The 21,711-nt window shown below is 36.0% G+C and overlaps 2 protein-coding genes across 3 annotated transcripts in view; one reads left to right on the forward strand and one right to left on the reverse strand.

Annotated features, from left to right (window-relative positions):
- The window catches only part of LOC105216776 (serine-rich adhesin for platelets), a 164,715-nt gene that overhangs the window by 67,845 nt on the left and 75,159 nt on the right, over positions 1 to 21,711 (forward strand). The window lies entirely within an intron of this gene.
- Positions 12,065 to 13,110, reverse strand: LOC105216777 (farnesol dehydrogenase). The gene is made up of 3 exons (XM_011191424.3): positions 12,547 to 13,110; positions 12,326 to 12,463; positions 12,065 to 12,245 (listed from the first exon to the last, which is right to left on the reverse strand). The coding sequence occupies exons 1-3, from the start codon at positions 13,081 to 13,083 to the stop codon at positions 12,204 to 12,206; spliced, it is 717 nt and encodes a 238-aa protein (XP_011189726.2). The 5' UTR covers positions 13,084 to 13,110; the 3' UTR covers positions 12,065 to 12,203.

The raw sequence follows: 21,711 nt of genomic DNA on the forward strand, positions 1-21,711 counted from the left end.
TAAAAACCCCTTTATTTATTTAATGTATATTTACATAATGTGTATTTCGACTTTTATATTGCATCTCAACTAGTGAGGCACCATCAGCCAAAGCTTGTTGTTATTTTTTTTTATTATATATATGTAGATATCAATTTTCTTTACTTATCGTCATCTTATATCAAAATGATCAGTTCTTCCATCTTCTATTATTGAATTCGTTTTCGCTCCGAATAACATAACAAATGTTAAAATATCGAAACATTTTATCTGAGAGTACTCGGAACCTTTGATATAGGAAATATTATAAGCTGTGAGCGGGTCTTGGTCAAGTAGCTTACTAGATATGAACTTCCATCGAGTTATGGAATGTACTCATTCTATGAGGTTCAAAGAAACTCATATTAAATTTATGATATGTTTCGAAGAGCTCTATATCGTCTCTCTTAATTCTTCTTTTAACAGTTTCCTCGAGATCATAGTTTATATGGAAATACATATATATGAAATTGTCTTTCTTAAATATCTTCCAATGAAGAGCTAAGAAGTTTGCGTCACTTCGGTTCTTCTCTTTCCTGAGTATGGTCAGCACAAAGCAATACATTTTTCACAGAACGGTTTGGTTTCATAATGCTCCTTTTGGTTCTATTTCAGTCATTTTCTTACATGGAAATTAATTTCAAATATATGTGAAGAGTTAGAAGAGTTCTAAGTCAACATGGTTATTGATGATTTTAGATTACAGTGAGCGTCTCTAGAATCACCCAATCAATATCGACGATCTTTAAAAGAAATTTCGCACAGAAGTTAATTGAACAATTAAACGGCCTTTGCGCGATTAAACCGCTGGTTTAGATCGATTTACCATGCAAATGAAAGTATTTACTATTTTACTATATCAATTTTTCAAGGATTACAAATCGAGTTGAAACTGGAATGCGACTCTGCGGGTTGTTGTCTACATTGAAAATAAGGCTGTGTTATTGATAAAATAGCAATCAGCTGATGAAACTTAACGACTTTTTATGAACAGCAAAAACAAAATGTATTACAGCTGATCGTTAATCGAGTAGCCGGCTGTGCGAAAGGAAACAACTGGTTTTAATTAGAATCTTAATGTAGTAAATGAATTGGCAGTGCGAAAAGGTTATATGTATTCTTTCGTTATATATATCATATAAATATGAATGATACGTAAGGAAGTCCAGTTAGGCCTTAGATATATAAATATACTGATAATCGTCTATAGCGTCAATTATTGTGTTTCAAAGGCGAAACTACAACTCGATTGGACACGTCTTATTCGTCGACGCATTCAAAATGCACAATCAAAAACAAATGAGCTAAATTTTCGTCTTCCTTCTCTTTCGCTTTCACAACTTTCACACTTTTAGCTTATTTCGCCATCTTACAAAACACATCTCTACTGCCCTCAGTCTACCGATTTAGAAATACACATATATGTACATATGTCCACCTATGTTTATTTAGTTACGCAACAGTTGCTTAGTGCAACAAATTAACACCTTCTGTGTTTGTATTTGTATTCGCATTCATATTATTACACCATTGTTCTGCGTTTGGCGATTTGCGATTTGCGCTAAGAAAATTCAATTAGTTTCATTGCTTGTGCAGCGTTGTTGGTGACATGCGAACGTGACAGGTAACGAAAATTATGCAAACATACACACTCTCATATACATATGTATATATGTCCATGTGTTTTTGTCAGTATGTGTTATATAACACCTAAGCTTTTATGAAATAGTCACCGGACAAAATCAATTTCTACCAGTCACGTTCACCGCTGCGTCCTTGCGCTCTGCCATGCCATATAAATCTACAGATTTTGCATAATTTTGTTTCATTACCCATTTGGTTGAAATCTAATTTACATATTATTGTTCTTTCTTCATATTTTTTATTTCATCATAATTTTCATTATTAATTTATATGTTTGCATGTACATATTTTGTTCTAATCATAGCTTCTTCATAGATAACACAGCCACACAAAAAGAATTGTGTTATGACCTGCGGGTCTTACTGTGCGTATTATATGTTTTTGGTATCTTTGAATACGAATCCGAGGTCCATTTAACCCCATCACTTCAAGGTTTTTGAGATAACCGCTTTTTTAAATTCAAAATGGCAAAACAATATGGCGGACATATTTTAAAACTTTCTTATACTGCATTCGCCATTTTGAATTTTGAAAAAGTAATGTCAAATTCGTAATCAGCGACCCCGAAAACACCCGGGTAAGGAGTTTCAAGCGAATCCGATGAATTAAAAAAAACAGTCTACAATATTTGATCCGCCATTTTGAATTTGGATAAACCTACACCATATTCGTAATCAGAGACCCCGAAAGTCTCAAATCCCTGTTGCCGTTACTATGGAACGAAAATTATTTCATACTTTTCTCGTTCCTTGTACAGTTATATTAAGAATGTGCTTGTGAATTGGGTATTGCATAGTAAATATTTATATGTGCAAAATCAATTTAGCTGATCTTTCTTATTGATAGTGTCGCTTTAAAACTTTATATGTTAAAACTTGTATGCAACATTATTTTAGGTGCATTAACTTAATGAATTATTAAAAAGTTGATTACATTTATATAACTTTAAGCCTAAAATGCCTCGTAGTACAAGTTTCTCTGCCGAGAAACAAGTTATAATCATTCCAAAATGGCTCTAAACCAAAGCGACAACGGAACTGTATCTCAAAATTTCTTAAAAGCCCCACTAATTATGGTATAGTTCGACGCAGCGGAAGAAAAGCAACATTGATGAGCAGCGATCAAATATGGACCTAGTTAAGACAGAAAATCACAATAAATATAATTTTTCCAATTATACATAAAAATCAGTTTCTGAAACGCCCCTCCATGACACCTAAACCAACGCTAAAGAAAGACACAATAAAGCACATTTGAGGTTTGCAAATAAATACCAATTCTATGCAGATGAGTGATAGAATACAGTCTTTAGTGACGAAAAAAAAACAATTAAATTTGGTCGGCAAGAAATATTGCAGAGATTCGCACCAGGCACGACGCTCCCGCTACAAGCGATGTTTTGGAAGCGGAACCTTGATTTCATGGGCTGCATTTTGCTGCTGTGGAAAGCTATCTACATGTTTTATATTCACTCAAATGAATGCTAATATCAATGTAGAACTTTTGGACAGGGAGGTAATAAAATTTGCTGGCAATATTTATGGCATATAACCGGACATATCGAAAGGATAACGCTTCAATCCACACGAATAACATCTTTAACGACCGGAAAATTCCGGTATTACAATGAGTTCGAACCTAAATCCTATCGAGGATCTCTGGGGGAACCTCTCTGCTGCTGTTTTCCAAAACGGAAAGCAGTTTGAGGCAGCACGTCACCTTAAATTTGCCATAGAGCAAGAATTTGCCAATATTTACATAACTATTCTACAGTCAGTAGTTAATTCTCTGATTAAGCGGCTTAGTTTAGTTTTAAAATATAAGGACAATTCTACTGACTATTGAAATAAACATTTATTTCAGTTAAACTCAAATGTATAGAATTTACTGGTAAAACTAGTAAACTGCACATATAAATATTTACTATAAGCCTAAACTTCAATCGTTTTATAGTTTAAAAATAATTTTGAAATTTGTTAATTTTTGTTTTTTATTCGTATTCATTAATAATAACAAACCTGCATATTCAGAAATCTTTTGCAATTTTGTAATCTTCAATTTTTTTTTGGCAAAAAGTTAACGCACATATAATTCTTTGTATGAGGTATATATAATGTTTTAACATGAACTAATAAACAAATTTTATAAATTATTCTAGTTTAAAGACACATTTAGTCACTAACATTGACAATTCCTCAAATGTCTTCCAAATGTTACTCATACGCCCTGTAGCACAGGTCCTTTCATCGACCAATTCTGTACTAGCCAGCTTGTGTTCGTCAAAAATGAAACGGAAATGCATGTATGCTGTCAATTGAAGTGTCATTTATGGAATAACTGTAATAGCACACTCACAGCGCTCTCACAGAAAAGCAAAATTTTCTTCATTTCAATGTCAAAGCAGTCTAATAGCAATACCTTTACCAACGGTTACGTTTTCATTTCGCAACTCAATTCAATATTAATAATTGCAAATGTGAGCCTTGAACTGAATTTGTTGAGTGAACACTTTGCCACAACAAAAACCAACAACTACTCTTACTTTCCTACATAATATTGAACTAAGCTAGAAATAGTAGAAGCGCCTTCGCAGCATATTGTGCACTGCGACGCGCACATTAATGTCATCAATAATGTCGCCACTTCTTCCTTTGACTCACCCACCAACTGGCATATGCAACAAATGAAAAATTGCAAACGCAATGACAGTCGACAACTGCCGCAACGCTGATTACCAAGCGAAATGGCAAAAACTATCAACAGGCACTCGACACTCTTGGCACTGAAGCGACTGCTGCCAGCTGCTCGAACAGATAGTCAAGCCAACAATCAGCAGACAGCCATCGACAATGAACAGCATTTAACTGTCGACACTCAACAGGTCGGACGGCGCTCGCTCGCCATGCACACGAATGTGTGGCAACAGAAGCAGCAGAAAGAAAGAGGGAAAAAAAGAAATTATGAAAATGAAATAAAAGCGAAAAATGACGCACACACACACACACACATTGGCATTGAGTGCCAATGAAGCGTTGACACACAGCGGAAATGTCATCAAGGAAATATTAAAATGTTCAGCAGCAAGTCTAAGCCTTTGAGCGCCAAGCGGTGAGTGGCGTGAGGTGCGCTGTGTTTAACAAAAACAAAAAAAAAGTCGTGAAGTTAAGTAAAGCAAACGTAACGTTTGTACATAAATACTATATACATTATATACTACAAATATACACAAACAAACATAAATATATATATTCAACTGTGTGTGTGTGCATTTGTGGCAAGAAATGAAATGCCATTAATGGCGAAGGAAGGAAATATCACTGCTGTTGGCATTGTGCGAAAGAGTTTCAGTTTGCTTTGCTGTTTGTTAATGCCTTTGACGTGAACTACTCAAACTAACGGTGCTATGTACTCGCATCTATAGTCAAGAGGAAGTTCGTGCACTTATAGCAATGACAGCAAAGCTTATACAAACTGTGCAGTGGCACACACTAAATCAATGTCGGTAAATAATGTTTGGTTTTGGTTGACCATCTCTGAGCTGTCGAAGCGCCTGAGCGTTTGACAGTTTCCGACAGCTCGAAGAAGCGTGTCTATTTTTAAATGAGCAAAGCAGCCAATTGGCATATGCTTGCATAGATAGCATATGCTGGCGGTAATTTAAGTTGGCGATGTGGCAGAACTAGAAGCAAGGAAATAAAAGCAAAAAAATCAGAAATAAAAGTGAATAAAGTAAGATGATTTTTAGTTTTCATTTCAACTTTGTTCTGAAATTTTCCAAATATAATTTAATTAGAAGTATTTCTAAGTAGTTAAAAGATAATCACTATAACCTCTATCGAAGAAGTTGAAAAATCATTATTATATATATATAGTTAGTTTCAGAGGCTATCCCTCGCAACAAGTGTCACAAAGGGTCTCAATTGAAGAGCTAAATACCGGTGCCTTTATTGATATAGTGGAAACAATACAAAAAATTCACTGTCCAATCCGCTATAGTACCGAGGAATTCGGTTCTGTCAGCTTCAGCAGCAAAACTGTAAACGTGTTTTTTTCGAAACTACAGTTTCCAAATCTGGAGACAATGATATTCCGAGACCATTGCATTTCATATGCAACTCGTGATAATTTTTCGGTGAAAAATTACACAGAAATTGTAAAACCTTCAACGAACGTACTACGATATAATTCCAAAAATTACCGCCGACCGTAGAATCTTCCGTAGTATAAACTCAAATAAATGTCGCATAAAGCCTGAAAAAGAAAAATACGATTCCCATTTCTTACTCCAAGAATAAATTGAAATTTCTAGGCCTCTGTAAGAGCTCAAAAGTGACCTTTCGTTTACATTCGGTTTTATATATTAGGTCTACAACTTTGCTTACGCCGTATTCCCATAGATCCTAGAGACAAGCACTGGTCGATTAAATCGTTTTATATCGTTCTTGGACATTAGTGTTAACATTAAACCAATAAAATATTTGTCTACAGGTCCTGTTTGCATCCCAAACTTACTTGTCATTTTTTGAGCCGAATTCTCGACATTTGCGGGAAATTTTGCATTACTTTTTTAATTCCAAGAAAAGTGCGGCTGAGACTCATCGAATGCTTTCGGATACGTATGGTGAGGCTGTCCTAAGTGAAAAAAAGCGTTAAATTTACAAAAAAACGACGGAAGCAAAGTTGTAGACCTAATAGAACCTGATCAATATCAGTTTAAACAAGTAAGAAAAAGGCTAAGTTCGGGTGCAACCCAACATTTTATAATCTCGCAATTTATTGATATAGTTTTATTAAGACCAAATTGACCCATATATTCGGCATAAAGCCCAATAGAATAACGAAAATCATCATATATAGTATAAGAGGACTAAGGTAATTCCTCACCCGATTTCACTCATTTTCTCCACCAAGGTACACTATACCAAAGACTATACGCTTACTTAATTTTGCTAAAATATCTCCCATCTTAACCGATATATGCGGAATAAAGTCAACCGTATTTGTGAAAAACCTATAATTTTTTTTACCCCATATCAATCATTTTTACAACAGGGAAACTGGTAGAAGAACAAAATTTCCTCTGAATTGCATTAAAATTTCTGAGAGATTTAACAATATTGTCGGTGAGAAATTAGCCTTAGGCCGTGAGTTCTTCATGTTCGATATCCGGGGCCTTATTAAATTATAGTCTGATTTCGACAATTTTGACGACAAACAGTGAAGCCACAGATGATATACAGTATTTGTGTTAAGTTTTATTCCGCTATCATTCATCGGTTCCTTATGTATATATTTATATTATAAAGTGAAGGAATCATATGGAATTCAAAATTGAGTTATATGAAAAGTCGTGGTTGTGAACCGATTTCATCAATTTTCCACACGTGTCATCATATTATAAACCGAATTTCATTCGAATCGGTCGAGTAGTTCCTGAGATATTGTTTTTGATCCATTAGTGGGCGGTGGCGTCCCCCTTTTCCATTTTGTAAAAAAATCTGAGTGTAGCTCTCCTCTGTCATTTCTTTTGTAAAATTTAGTGTTTCTGACGTTATCCGTTAGTGAGTTAGTTACTTTAGGATATATTGTTCCTCAGAAGAAAGTATTTGCTCTTTTGAGTACGCATATACCCACCCAATTCTGTGAAATCTAAAATATTAGGTCTAGTAAAAAGAAATCCAATTAAATTGCAGATTATAAATAGCATAGTTATAATGATGCAATTTAGATGAAATATGTACCATATTGTTCGATAACTTGTTGTTCTTCAAAATGTGAAAACCTTGTTGCTATTGGTGAAAAAAAATTTGGTTGCTTTTCACAAGATTAACATTTGGCAATATTTTTACCAGCAAAATCAGTCGGCCTTAACAGCAACCTTGGTGCAGGTGCGGACTATAAGATGAGTTCACAAAATCCTTCTAAACTAGCTCCCGGAGCAAGGCATTGTCTTCATGGCATAAAATGGCTTTCATATTGGCCAAAGTTAGCCAGTACTGGGTAATCGCTTACTTTATAGGGTCTAATTGTGGGCAGTACAGGTCTGAAGTAATAATTTGACACTAGGTTAGCAGCTCATAGTAGATGATTACATGCCAATCCCACTAAACACATAGCAAAACCTTCATTTCATTACAACAAAAATACACCTTTCATACTTACATACTTTTATGCATATAACAACCTACGTCCCACATTCCACCTCCTTTTGTTTTCAGTTTTGCTGAAATGTTCGTTTTGAAATAAATACTGCCATTTGCAATTTCCTTGGCAGCAGGAAACAAAAAATAAAAAATAAATTGAAAATATACAAACAAAAACTACAAATTGCTGCACTTTTGCGAACAACTCACACAGAAAGCGCAAAGCACCACGTCACTCATACGCCCCATTAGCTGTTGATTACCCGCAATTGAAGACGTTACTCACTGCACTTCAGCGCACAGTTAAGGGCAGGCATATGAGCATATACACATATACATATACACATGAAAGCGCGGCGGATGTAGGCGACTAGCGACTAGCGCAATCACTTAAGCAACGTCATTGGCTAAGCAGCGCACGACCCACAAACGCAAATCCCGCAAATCGCCAGAAATGGCAACAAAATGTCGAAAACTGTCCAAAGCGGCTGAAGCGGCATTCTTAATGGCAGCGTTTAAGTGGGCGTAAAATGGCATTTGGTCAGAAATAAGAGAACAAAGCACATAAATTATTATTTCTATTGTTCAACAATGCGCTCAACTCGCACATGGATACAGTGTCAGCAAAAATGGTGCTTGTTGTTGACATGTCAAGGTTGGCAAATGGAATGTGGAATGAAAAATTAATTTATTGTGAAAGCAATGAAGCCTTTCCTTGATTTTAAGGCAGTAGTCTGCTTTACAGGCTTCAAAAAATCGATTTTTTTGTTTTGTTTTAAATCTCTTCCAAAACTATCCAAGAATATGTCTTTAAAATTCTAGAGGACAATTCGACATATTTTCGAAGTTAGAGCAGTTTTAGTGGCCGAGCGTCGAGCAGGTGCGAATGCTCAGGCAGAACTTTAAAGCGCGTTTTCTCGAGTTTTCATTTTCACAAGTGTTAGAAAACGGTGCCGGCGATAGCAAAAAGAACATATGTCCGATCGAAAAAAACCAAAGTGATCTAGCTTCAGTATTAAATTATCTTCTATTTGAACTAAAAAAGTTGGATAAAAGTATTATTTAAACTACTTGTTTTGCAACTTAAAGTCAATTCTTTTTCTTAAAAAAGTGAATTTTTTTTCAAACTTCGAAAAAAATTTGGAATTTTATAACTTCTTCGGTATCTTTTTAGTTCATAAAGAAAAGAAACTTATAACAATTAAAAAAAAAAATAAATAAAATTTGGTTCGACTGTTTCAGATGCATCGCACGACCTCCATCACCGGCAACGATTTACAAGTGCAGACTGCAGGCGCTCCAGAAAAATACTTACAACTTTGAAAAAATTTCAATATTTTTTAATAATAAATATTGTTTTTTAAGCCTTAAATATAGTACACTATCGTTCCCTTTCAAAAAAAAAATTGTTAAAAAGCGCTTTTTTCGACATCTAAAGCAGAATACTGTCTTAATATTGGGTTTCTGTTATAAATTTTACGAAATTTTTAAATTATTTTTTTAGACATATGGCAACCCTAATCATAAACCGTCCAAAAACTAAACTATTTATAAAATTTGTGACACAACATGATTGATGACAGCTGTCAAAATCAAATTGTAAACAATAATTATTACACAAACATAGTGTGAGTTTACTATGCACTGCATACTTTTCCCACTCACTGTTCGTCAACTAATGTCTGTATGCCAGTATTTGTATGCCAAAGTCATCTATCGGCTTAGGCATGTCAAATCGTGCGAAACAAGTATATTTGTGTGCATAATAAATGACATTCAATGAATTTAGCTTTTGTTGCAACTTAACGCAACTTTGCTAAGTCGCAAACAATGAAGCCACTGTGACATTTAAGTCCAAGCATTGGTAATTGTTTCTCCAATCTGCCTAATCACACAATCATGTTGTGGGATTTTTTGTGTTGTTGTTGTGATTTGCACGTGAGTGTACGTGTTGTATGCGGTTGTGATAAATGTTTTGCCATACTTCTTGCAGCTCTTTCGATTTCGTCAATCTTTGTACTCCAGTGTACCTCGCGGGAGTGTCAAGCTGAATGCAGAAATTGTGTTTATTTATTTAATATTTGTTTTTTCGAAACTCGAAATTCGAAATTGGTTTGTAATATATAATTTAGCATTAGCTGTCGACTTACAAAGTGGACACGAATGAATAGTTTGTGGTCCACAGGTGCGATTACGAATTTGGTGTGGTTGCCACCCAAGCGCGTGGTGCTTAACCCATGTTCTCTGCGATTATTTCTCTATCATCTGACTCTCTTGCATTCTCAAGCGTTACAGCAATCATTTCACTGACAGCCAGTTAACAGCAAAAATATGAGAGGTAGAGAACCCTCTACTAAAGCTCCAGCTCCATGAATGGTTATAATATAGCGCAAGGTTGGACTTTTCGCAGTGCTTTTATGGTTATTAACATTTCTTGCTGCTGCGCTTGCCATTGTTATTATTGTCTAACCGCAAGTGCATGGAATTTGTATTTTTTTATTTTGGAAAAAAAAAAATTGCGATTTTTTGACTAACAATCCCTCTTTTTATAATTCTCTGCTATTACTCTGGTTGCTGTTATTATTACCGCAGCTGTTGTTGCCTAGCACGCGTATGACAAGTGACTCCACCTTAGCACGAGCACGTCAAAATAGCGTATTGCCCCACTCAACTACTCCAACTGACAGCACTCACCGGCATCATAATCAGCTGATTTGAATGCGACCGCGTTAAATGATTGTTGTGTCGCTCAACCTAATGTGATGTGTGTTCTAACCAGTTTCCAATCACTTCTGGTGTTAACCACACCTAAAACCATCATACAAAAGTTATGTTGAAAACTTCTGAAAATGCTTTAACTCAACCAGACAGCCCAAAACCAAAAACGCTATAGAAGACCGTGGGTTAAAAACCATATCATAAGAACTACTCAATAAATTTCAATGAGCTTCGGATCATAACATATTCTTGGCATTCCAGCTCAACATTTGAAAAATAAGTTAACAACCACGCCTACTCCACAATTTTCTTTAAATTAAGCACCATTGAAGATAACGCCGAAAAACAGCCGAAATCAGCTATAAATTTTCAAGGTCTCAAACATTGAATATGAGTATCTTAGTCTCCAAGTTTTTACGGAAAATATACGTAAATCCGCCGGATATTCTAAAGAAATTTGGAGGAGATGATTTCCTTATACTATTATATAGATCTCTATCCTCAATTTATCTGATGTACGTGTTTTAAAACTCCTAAGGACTTTATACCGTGAACGCAGGATCTTGTATATAATGCAGCTTGGTGTCAAAATTAACTGAAATCGGTTGAGTTATAACCCCACATATATAATATTATTTCTACAACTTTACTTCCGCCATTTTTTTTTTTTTTTGTAATTTTAAGGCTTTTTTTGTAAATGTTATTCAAAATATTGGTCGTCGCCGTCGCTAGCTACTACTTTTGACCATCTTTCTGGCAGCATGCATATTCCGTGCAAATGTCAAGAATTCGTCTCAAAAAGTGACCTTTTAACAGTTGAGAATAAGTTTGGGATGCAAACAGATCTCTACAAATATTTTGTTGGGTTAATGTTGACACAAATGTCCACGATCGATATAAAACGATTTAATCGATTTAATCGACCAGTGCTTGACCCTAGACCTAGACATCTATTGGAAACGAAACGGAAGCAAAGTTGTAGACTTAATACAATAAATAATGGTTTGATTCTGGCAGAATTTAAGTCTTTTAGATATACATATTTGACCTCAGAACGACCGATCTTGACACTCAGTTCAAGAAGTTAATTATAATTATAATATTCATAAATATTAAATTGTACTCTAAAATTTATGATCATTGAATACACAGCCACACAAAAAAAAATTCGAAAATTCAAAATTAAAATTTTAATACTTATTGTTAGGCTTTAAACAAAGCAGATTCAAAAAATAAAGAAATATTATAGGAAAAAAAATCAAAATTGCGAGCTAATATGGTGAACACATTTTAAAAATTAGCCACATGGCATACGCCAAATTGTATTTTGGAAAACGGACATCGGATTCGTAATCAGCGACCACGAAAAACCCCTGGTAACGAGTTTCAAGCGAATCCGATGAAGTTTTCAAAATTGCGTACGCCATTTTGAATTTGTAAAAACCGATTCGGATTCACCGACCCCAAAAACATAAAGCGCACACAATAAGACCCCCAGGTCATGACAAACATGAGATCTTGCACGATCTATACTATTTTTGCATTGATTCGTCCGATAGTTTGAAAGCAAATTATGCACTAAATTTGAATTTCATTTTGCATTTTGACTAATATCAATTAAACATTTTTATTGTATTGCAAATAACACGTAATAAACACGACTTGCCTACAAATAAGCCTTTAATATATTTCTCCAACTGGCTTTAAGATGAGCTCATGTACCTGGGAATATGCAAAATAAATAAATTAAATATATTATTCACATTTCAAGCACAATAAGTTTAAATAAAAGTAATACCAACCTGCACATGCGGCGGCGTTTGCAGACAATAAATTAGCGCATCGGCCACATCTTCCGGTTGTAAACTTGGCGTATTGCCAAATGCTGCCTTAGTTGCGGGTGTTGAGATTGCAGTGTCAACGATACCAGGGCTGATGCTCTGCAATTGTAGCTATTAACCATTTAGTAATTTCCTTTTTTATTTAAATTTTTTTTTTTTTTTTCAACTTCCGCACAACTCACCGTCACTTTGATTTTTGTACCCAAATTAATAAATTCCTGTCGATAAACTTCCGTCATTGCGGTCACAGCATGCTTTGTGCATGGATAAATATTCAACGAAAAATTCGGTATAAAACTCACATGATGTCCAGCAATGCTATTGATAAGAATGACATGCCCAATCCCGCCGTGCGCTTTCATCGAACGAAACGCTTCTCTGGTACAATTCACCACACCCAAAATATTCGTATCGATCACATCCTGTATATCCTGCTCATTATTGTCATCCACCAAATTGGCCTCACGCCCAATGCCGGCATTATTCACGAGCACCGCAACAGCGCCATATTTGGAGATGATCACTTTGAATGCATCAATAATCTGTTGCTGATCGCGTACCTTCGGTGCCACTTGTTCGCGCAGCGCTTCGATGCGCTTCTTGCGACGCGCCAGACCCACAACGATCATGCCATTGTTCACCAGATATTTGACACAGGCAGCACCAATGCCCGCACTGGCGCCGGTGACGACAGCAACACGATTCTGCCAACGTTCCATACTCGAGTGTAGTTCGATTGCAAATGAATTGACGGATATAAAAATCTGTGCTGGTTTTTATATCTATTAGTTCCCTTCATATATATGTATATATGTATATGTAATGTGTTGTATTGCAGTGCTAATATTTACAATTATTTTCACGTAATTAGTGAGATATATGTATAGGTGTATAGAAAAGTGATTATATATTGTTGTTAGAAAGTACTTATTTATTTTAGACATGTGATGGCAGTGACACAGGCATCATTTTTTTAAGGGGTGATATGGGATATAGGGTTAAACATATGTACATATACTGTACCGATTTCAATGAAATACGCTACATAGTATTTTCTTAACACACTGATAACATGGGCAGACGAAATCGGTTCACAACCACGCCATACTTGTTCTATTGTATATTTATAAATATTTTTTAGCGCTGTAGTAGTACAAAAAATCGTAATTTCTTCGAATTATGGGATGATTTCCATAAATACAGCACTGGAGGTGTAGCATCACTCATTTAATAATTGTCGCAATCGGACTTTAACTATTCAATGCCCCAGATATCGAACATGACGACCTCAGTGGAAATGGATAATTTTTTTTTTTAATTATTGGTTAATCTCTTAGATACTTTATAAAGGGTGATTTTTTAAGAGCTTGATAACTTTTTTTAAAAAAAAACGCATAAAATTTGCAAAATCTCATCGGTTCTTTATTTGAAACGTTAGATTGGTTCATGACATTTACTTTTTGAAGATAATTTCATTTAAATGTTGACCGCGGCTGCGTCTTAGGTGGTCCATTCGGAAAGTCCAATTTTGGGCAACTTTTTCGAGCATTTCGGCCGGAATAGCCCGAATTTCTTCGGAAATGTTGTCTTCCAAAGCTGGAATAGTTGCTGGCTTATTTCTGTAGACTTTAGACTTGACGTAGCCCCACAAAAAATAGTCTAAAGGCGTTAAATCGCATGATCTTGGTGGCCAACTTACGGGTCCATTTCTTGAGATGAATTGTTCTCCGAAGTTTTCCCTCAAAATGGCCATAGAATCGCGAGCTGTGTGGCATGTAGCGCCATCTTGTTGAAACCACATGTCAACCAAGTTCAGTTCTTCCATTTTTGGCAACAAAAAGTTTGTTAGCATCGAACGATAGCGATCGCCATTCACCGTAACGTTGCGTCCAACAGCATCTTTGAAAAAATACGGTCCAATGATTCCACCAGCGTACAAACCACACCAAACAGTGCATTTTTCGGGATGCATGGGCAGTTCTTGAACGGCTTCTGGTTGCTCTTCACCCCAAATGCGGCAATTTTGCTTATTTACGTAGCCATTCAACCAGAAATGAGCCTCATCGCTGAACAAAATTTGTCGATAAAAAAGCGGAACACCGAACACTGATTTTGGTAATAAAATTCAATGATTTGCAAGCGTTGCTCGTTAGTAAGTCTATTCATGATGAAATGTCAAAGCATACTGAGCATCTTTCTCTTTGACACCATGTCTGAAATCCCACGTGATCTGTCAAATACTAATGCATGAAAATCCTAACCTCAAAAAAATCACCCGTTAGATATTTGAAGGCGATGTTTCCCTTATAATAGTGAATTTCGACGCCTTCCTATAACTCACATATACACAATTTTTATGTTATTCGAACATCAAGTGGGCTTTATACCGTAGATATCGGTTGATATGTGAGATATCTTAAGTGAACGGACTATCTTGGATACAATATATTAGGTCTACAACTTTGCTTCCGCCGTTTTCCAATAGATGTCCCTAGGGTCAAGCACTGGTCGATTAAATCGATTAAATCGTTTTATATCGATCTTGGACATTTGTGTCAACATTAACCCAACAAATTATTTGTAGAGATCTGTTTGCATCCCAAACTTATTCTCAGCTGAAAATGTCACTTTTTGAGCCGAATTCTCGCATTTGCGGGAAATTTTGCTTTTCCTTTTTAATTCCAAGAAAAGTGTGTCTGAGGCTCATCGAATGCTTTCGGATACGTACGGCGAAGCTGTCCTAAGTGAAAGTACATGTCGCGAATGGTTTCAACGTGTTAAGAATGGTGATTATGAAGTCGAAGACCGGCATATTGGTGGAAGGGAGAAGATTTTTGATTTACTCAACCAAGATGCGTTTCAAACCCAAGAGGAATTGGCCGAATCGTTGCAAGTGACACAGTAAGCCGAATCAAAACGCCGCAAAGCCATGGGGATGTCGAACTGCGCATCTTTGCATGTGAACAGCTGCTTCAAAGGCACAACCGAAAGGGATTTTTACATCGCATTGTAACTAGTGACGAAAAATGGGTCCACTACGATAATCCTAAGCGAAGAAAGTCATGGGGAAAGCCTGGACATGCCTCCACGTCGACGGCAAAACCGAACATACACGGCGCCAAGGTCATGCTCTGCATTTGGTGGGATCAGCTGGGGGTGATATATTATGAGCTGCTAAAGCCAAGTGAAATCATCACAGGATATCGATACCGAACGCAATTGATACGTTTGAGCCGAGCACTAAAAGAAAAACGGCCACAGTATGAGGAAAAACACGATAAAGTCATTCTCCAGCACGACAATGCTCGGCCTCACGTTACAAAGGTGGTCAAAAAATATTTGTAGACGCTGAAATGGAAGATCTTACCCCAAATGCCGTATTCTCCAGACGTTGCTCTATCTGACTACCACTTGTTCCGATCGATGGCACACGGGCTAGCTAACGAGCACTTCAGTTCTTATGAAGAAGTCAAAAATTGGTTTGATACTTCGATCGACTCGAAAGATGAGGAGTTCTTTCGTCACGGAATACGCATGCTGCCAGAAATATGGTTAAAAGTAGTAGCTAGCGACGGCCAATATTTTGAATAACATTTTTGTGACCGTTTTTATACAATAAAGCCTTAAATTTACAAAAAAAACGGCGGAAGCAAAGTTGTAGACCTAATAGCTTGATGCGATCCGTCGGAGGTTTTACCAATATCTTTACCAACTGAGTGAATTGAACTTATCTTAACAATTTCTAGCTGTTTTAGAGCTCATAAGCTCACTTTATAATCTAAAACTTTTGAGAGTGATTTCAAAACATTTCCCGTTACATAACGGTTAAATAAAAACTGTAAAGATAATACAGTAAAATCCGATTAAATTCACACAGTTAACTAATCCAAATAGTTCCGTTAAGCTGCACACCAAAAGAGACAGCAAATTCGTTAGGAAGAGTGGAAAACTTTTCGAAAGAAATCAGACAAATATTATACTAAGAATTTTAAACATGGATCTTTCTTTTTGTGATATGTATACTCCCTAATCACAATTTCGTGCATATGTAATACGTGCATATGTGTATTCATGTTTACGGTAAACAAAACTTATTATGCTTAAAAATAAAATTCAAACGAATCTGCAAACAATTTCAACACGGAAGTATAGTTTTCCAGGAAGCTTTCAAAGAATTTTCTATTTACACACAAAACTAAAAAACGGCAACCCAACGGGAAAGTTGTAAACTGCCAAAGGCGCATTGAACTCGCAACAGCTGCGTGGAAAATTGAAATTAGAACAGCGAGAGGAAATAAGAAAAAACACAAAGGCAAAACCAAAAATAAAAATAAAAAAAGAACATCCGCTTTATGTACTTAAATAAATTGAAACTGTTGGTAACATGGACTTCATATACCGGGCTATCACATGGACGACGCTTAGTTATTATGCAAATGGAGTGTGCAGGACCCTCATCATGATTGTCACTTAGGCACGATACGAGAAATTAAACTGAACATTGGAGTAAATAAAAACATTAAATAAACAAAAAACCGCAAAAAAACAAATTAAAAAACTAAAAATACATGAGCAGTCATGCTAAAAAACACGGCGAATAGAGAGAGAGAGAGCAGTAAGTTAAAGCGATATTTTAACTGAAGCACGCAAGCGAGAAAAGTGCTTAAGCTGCGATGAAAAGAAAAAAACAAAAAACAAGATAAAATGTTAACTTCGGCTAAACCGAAGCTAATATACCCTTCACAGGTGCATTTCTTTTAGTAACTCTGTGTTTAAGCAAATCTAAAGACGTAAGAAAAAGTAAGTAAAAAAAAAGAAAACATTTTACTAATTCTTTTTAGCCGGGTTGTCTGCTAGAAAAATTAAGGTTATATAGTTAACCGATCTGAACAATTTCTTCGGAGATTATATTATTACCTTAAGCAGTAATCCATGTCAAATATCGTGAAGATACCACTTCAAATGCGGAAGTTTTCCATACAAGCCCATGATTCTGATCGTTCAGTTTGTATGGCAGCTATATGCTATAGTGACCCGATCTGAACAATTTTTTCGGAGATTAAATTCTTTCTATGAGCAGTAACTCACACCAAATTTCGTGAAGATATGTAGTAAAATGCGGAAATTTTCCATACAAGCCCTTGATTCCGATCGTTCAGTTTGTATGACAGCTATATGCTATAGTGAACCGATCTGAAAAATTTTTTCGGAGATTAAAATATTTCTATGAGCAATAACTCACACCAAATTTCGTGAAGATATGTAGTAAAATGCGGAAGTTTTCCAAAGAAGCCCTTGATTCCGATCTTTCAGTTTGTATGGCAGCTATATGATATAGTGATCCGATATCGGCAGTTCCGACAAATGAGCAGCTTCTTGAAGAGAAAATAACATCTGCAAAATTTCAAAACTTATATATCTTAAAAACTGAAGGACTAGTTCGTATATATACAGACAGACAGACAGACAGACAGACAGACAGACAGACGGACATGGCTAAATCGACTCAGTTCAACATACTGATCATATATACATACATATACTTTATAGGGCCTCCGACGCTTCCTTCTGGGTGTTATAAACTTCGTGACAAACTTAATATACCCAGCTCAGGGTATAAATATAGTGATTTATGAAAAAAGCGAATTTTAAAATTTAAACTCATGAAAAATCAGCACAAAAAATTGGAAAACATAACGTGCCTCATTAAGTGCACTCAACGAAAAAAATGTGTGACCGTTGCTAAAAAATAATAATAATAATTTGCTTGTTGACTTGCCCTCACACAACAGCACAGAAACACACGCACTCATACCGACCGACCTCTCATTAGTCATATTAAATTTTATGTTACGTATACGCAGTGGCTACGCTTTTTCAGTTGTTTTTTTTGGCTGCATGAAAAATGCCCACATTTATGGCAAGCTTACACGGCACACATATTTCGTATACATTGAGCAGCTCAGCAGCTCAGCAGCTTAGCTCAACAGGGCGCCAGCGGTTGACCAGTGCCATAAAGTTGTGGGCGTGGTAAATGGCTGAGTGCTTGCATGGGTGACTAGCGTCCCGTTGTGTCAGCGTTGGTGTGTGGCTGCTGTACTGTAGGTGTACTTAGCAATTACACATTTACACATATATATGCGCGTGTTGGTGTTGGTGTGGGTGTTGCGTGCTTTTTGTTGAGCTTGGCTAAGCATAAGGCGTGGCAGGCAGCTCTGGCGCAGAACGGCGGTTATTGTTATTGCTCACGGCAGCGTGCATGTAGTGGATGTAATTAAAAGAAAATATCATTTATTAAATTTAATATAATTATATAATAATCGTGTTAAACTTATTTAAAAAATATGAAAATACATAATATTTTTTATGAGTATATGATTGGCAGCTTTTGCAAGTGCTTTTTAGCTTATAAAAACTTTTGAAATGTTGATTTTAAAGTTAATTTAGTTGTAGATGATTAAAGGACATTTATAAGCACTTTGTGTATGAAAAATATTAGCCTAAGTTCCTAAGAGCATAAAATTTCACTCAGTTGAGTCCAATCTGTGTCTTTGATTTTATTTCAGTTTTGTAGGCCAATTGTAGATATACTTAAGCTCACTAGAAATCTGTGAAATAATTAGTTAATTCTCGGAGTTAACAGATAATTAATTTCTTTTAACCGAACATTTTATACTCTCGGAATTTCTTTCTTTAATTGTATTAAGATAACACACAATTTTACTCATATGTATATTCGACACAAAGTCTACTAGATTAACTGAAACCAATTTATATAGTACTAGCACACCGCTCCGGCTTCGCACGGGTTTAAACAAACAGAGTTCGAAACCCTAGTGCGAGCTTGAATATTTATAATCTCAAGGGCGTACTTGGGAGGTTTTGAAATTTTGTTCAGCAAGCAGCTGCGTGCGCTCTTTATTCGACTCTCTGGCGCCCTTTACGAGATTGCGACGCGAAGAGAATGGCTTGCAAGACGATTTTCAGTTTCAGATTAAGATTCTCCATCACGGAATCTTTTTGATACCCTCACCTGGGAACTATTTCCAGAAAGTTGAGATTCTAGCAATAAATATAGCCTATTTACTGGGGATGAATGTAGCTTTCCATTGGTGAAAGTATTTTTGAAATCGGCAAACATACATACATGCAAATCCCTCCTCTTTATAATAGTTTATATAGTATACATATGAGGGCTGGAGTAATTCCTGGACCGATTTCATTCATTATCAGCACCAAGAAACATTATGCTCAAGATTATGCGCTCACTTAATTTTTTCAGATATTGACCGATATATTTGAGAAACCTAATATTAGATATATGGGCGCTAGCGGAAGTTATGACCCGATTTAACCACACAGAGCTCGAGTTGCCTCGCGAAACTAGAGTGACCATTGTGCAACTTCGTTCTGAATACTGTACAAGACTAAACTCCTACTTATCCAGAATAGATCCAGACATACCCAAGATATGTCCTGCATGCAAAGAGTCCCCGCATGATACTAAGCACCTCTTTGCATGCCCCCTTAACTCTACTCATCTAACACTCATATTCCTTGGGTCCGACCATATCGAAACAACTCCTTTCCTGTGCCTCCCGTTAGATGACTTCGATGACAATTAGGCAGGTCTTGTCACCATTTTACCATTACAACAACAACAACCCGATTTTAACAATTTTTGACACCGAGTCACATAATTAAAAGAAAAATTATTATTTTGAATTTCTTTGAAAGGTTGGAGAAATACCACTATTTTCGTTAAAAATTACCCATTAACACTGAGGTCGTCATGTTATATATCTGAGACCTTGAAAAAATGTTGTCCGATTTCGACAATATTTAAATGAGCGATGCCACTCCTCCAATGCTGTTTTGAGTAAAATTTTATTCCGATATCTTCATTGGTTTACATATGTACATATATATTGTAAAGTGATCGAATCAAATGAAATTCAAAATGGTGTTATATGAGAAGTAGGCGGGTTTGTAAACCGATTCGCTCATTTTCTATACTTAGCACGAAGATGTCAAGAATTGGTTGAAATTGGTCGAGTAGTTCCTGAGATATGATTTTCCATTGTTTTTTACCAATCTGAATGCAGCCATTTTGTAAAAAAAATACAGTGACAAGGTTTTTACCCCAAAACTTCTTTAAAAATATTAAATAATAGTTTAGCCGTTTTGTATAATCTTTTCTCTGAAATTTAGTGTTTATGACGTTTTTCGTTAGTGAGTTAACGCACTTTTGCCAATTTTCAACTTATCCTTTGTATGGGGCGTGGGCTTGATTATTATCCGATTTCATCCATTTTGGTTCATGATAAGATACTAAAGGTATATATATACATATATTGTAACTTTCGTTTAAAAAGCTTTCCTTGTAGTGACCTTTTGTGCCAAATTATCGCTTGCTCGGACAACAAAGTTTCATTTGAATATAAAATAATATTCTGAATAAAGTTATAAATGTCTTCAACGGTAAATAACAGGTATATTTTCATATTTCATAAACTATCACTCACCAGGTGCCAGCCAGCAATCAAATACGAGCGCTAACAACGCTGCCCCAAACTAAATTTCCGTTATGTGCGGTTGTGGAGCGTGTGCATTTCATATATTTAATGGTTGTCGTTATGGCAAAGCGTGCGGCAACAAAGTTGTAATGCCGGTAATAATTACACACATAAGTGAAGTGCTTGTAGTGGTCACTGGCCACGTACACAAACACAAAGGCATGAACTGCCAACCTTAAAATGAAAATGTAAACTGCACAGCATATTCAACGCCACAAAATGACCACATCAACGTGGGCAACTAAGTACAGCGTGCTCATATTGCGTGAAAATATAGAATTTTGCAAAATATACCATATAAAGGCACACACGTGCGCAAATAGCCGCTTGGTGAAAATAAACTCAGACACTGCACGCAGTTGGCAAACATTAAAAGCTAAATCGCTTTTTATTGCCAACAATTCATGCAGATTCCGATAAATTCATTGACCGTTTTTTGCACGCAGCCCTCAGGGCTTTTGCAAATTTTAATCAAAAGTTGTGCTTTTATTGTTGGTTGGTCGCTTAGAGCGATGGTTGTTTAGCGGAAGTGGTCCGCGTAGGCGTATGATGAACTTTATGTGTACACACACGCACACGAGGGATGTGCACCCACACATGCGTGGAATTGTGTCTGTGGCTGTCACGTAGACAGATTTAAATGAACATATGTTATATAAAATTCGAATTTAATAGATAACTGTATGCATATTTACTTGCGCTTTTAAATAATTGCTAAAAAAACTTTATGAAGCTAATTTCATTGAAAGTGTAGCAAGAAGCTGGAGAAGA

The sequence above is a fragment of the Zeugodacus cucurbitae genome, chromosome 2 (genome assembly GCF_028554725.1).
Source record: "Zeugodacus cucurbitae isolate PBARC_wt_2022May chromosome 2, idZeuCucr1.2, whole genome shotgun sequence".
NCBI lineage: Eukaryota > Metazoa > Arthropoda > Insecta > Diptera > Tephritidae > Zeugodacus > Zeugodacus cucurbitae.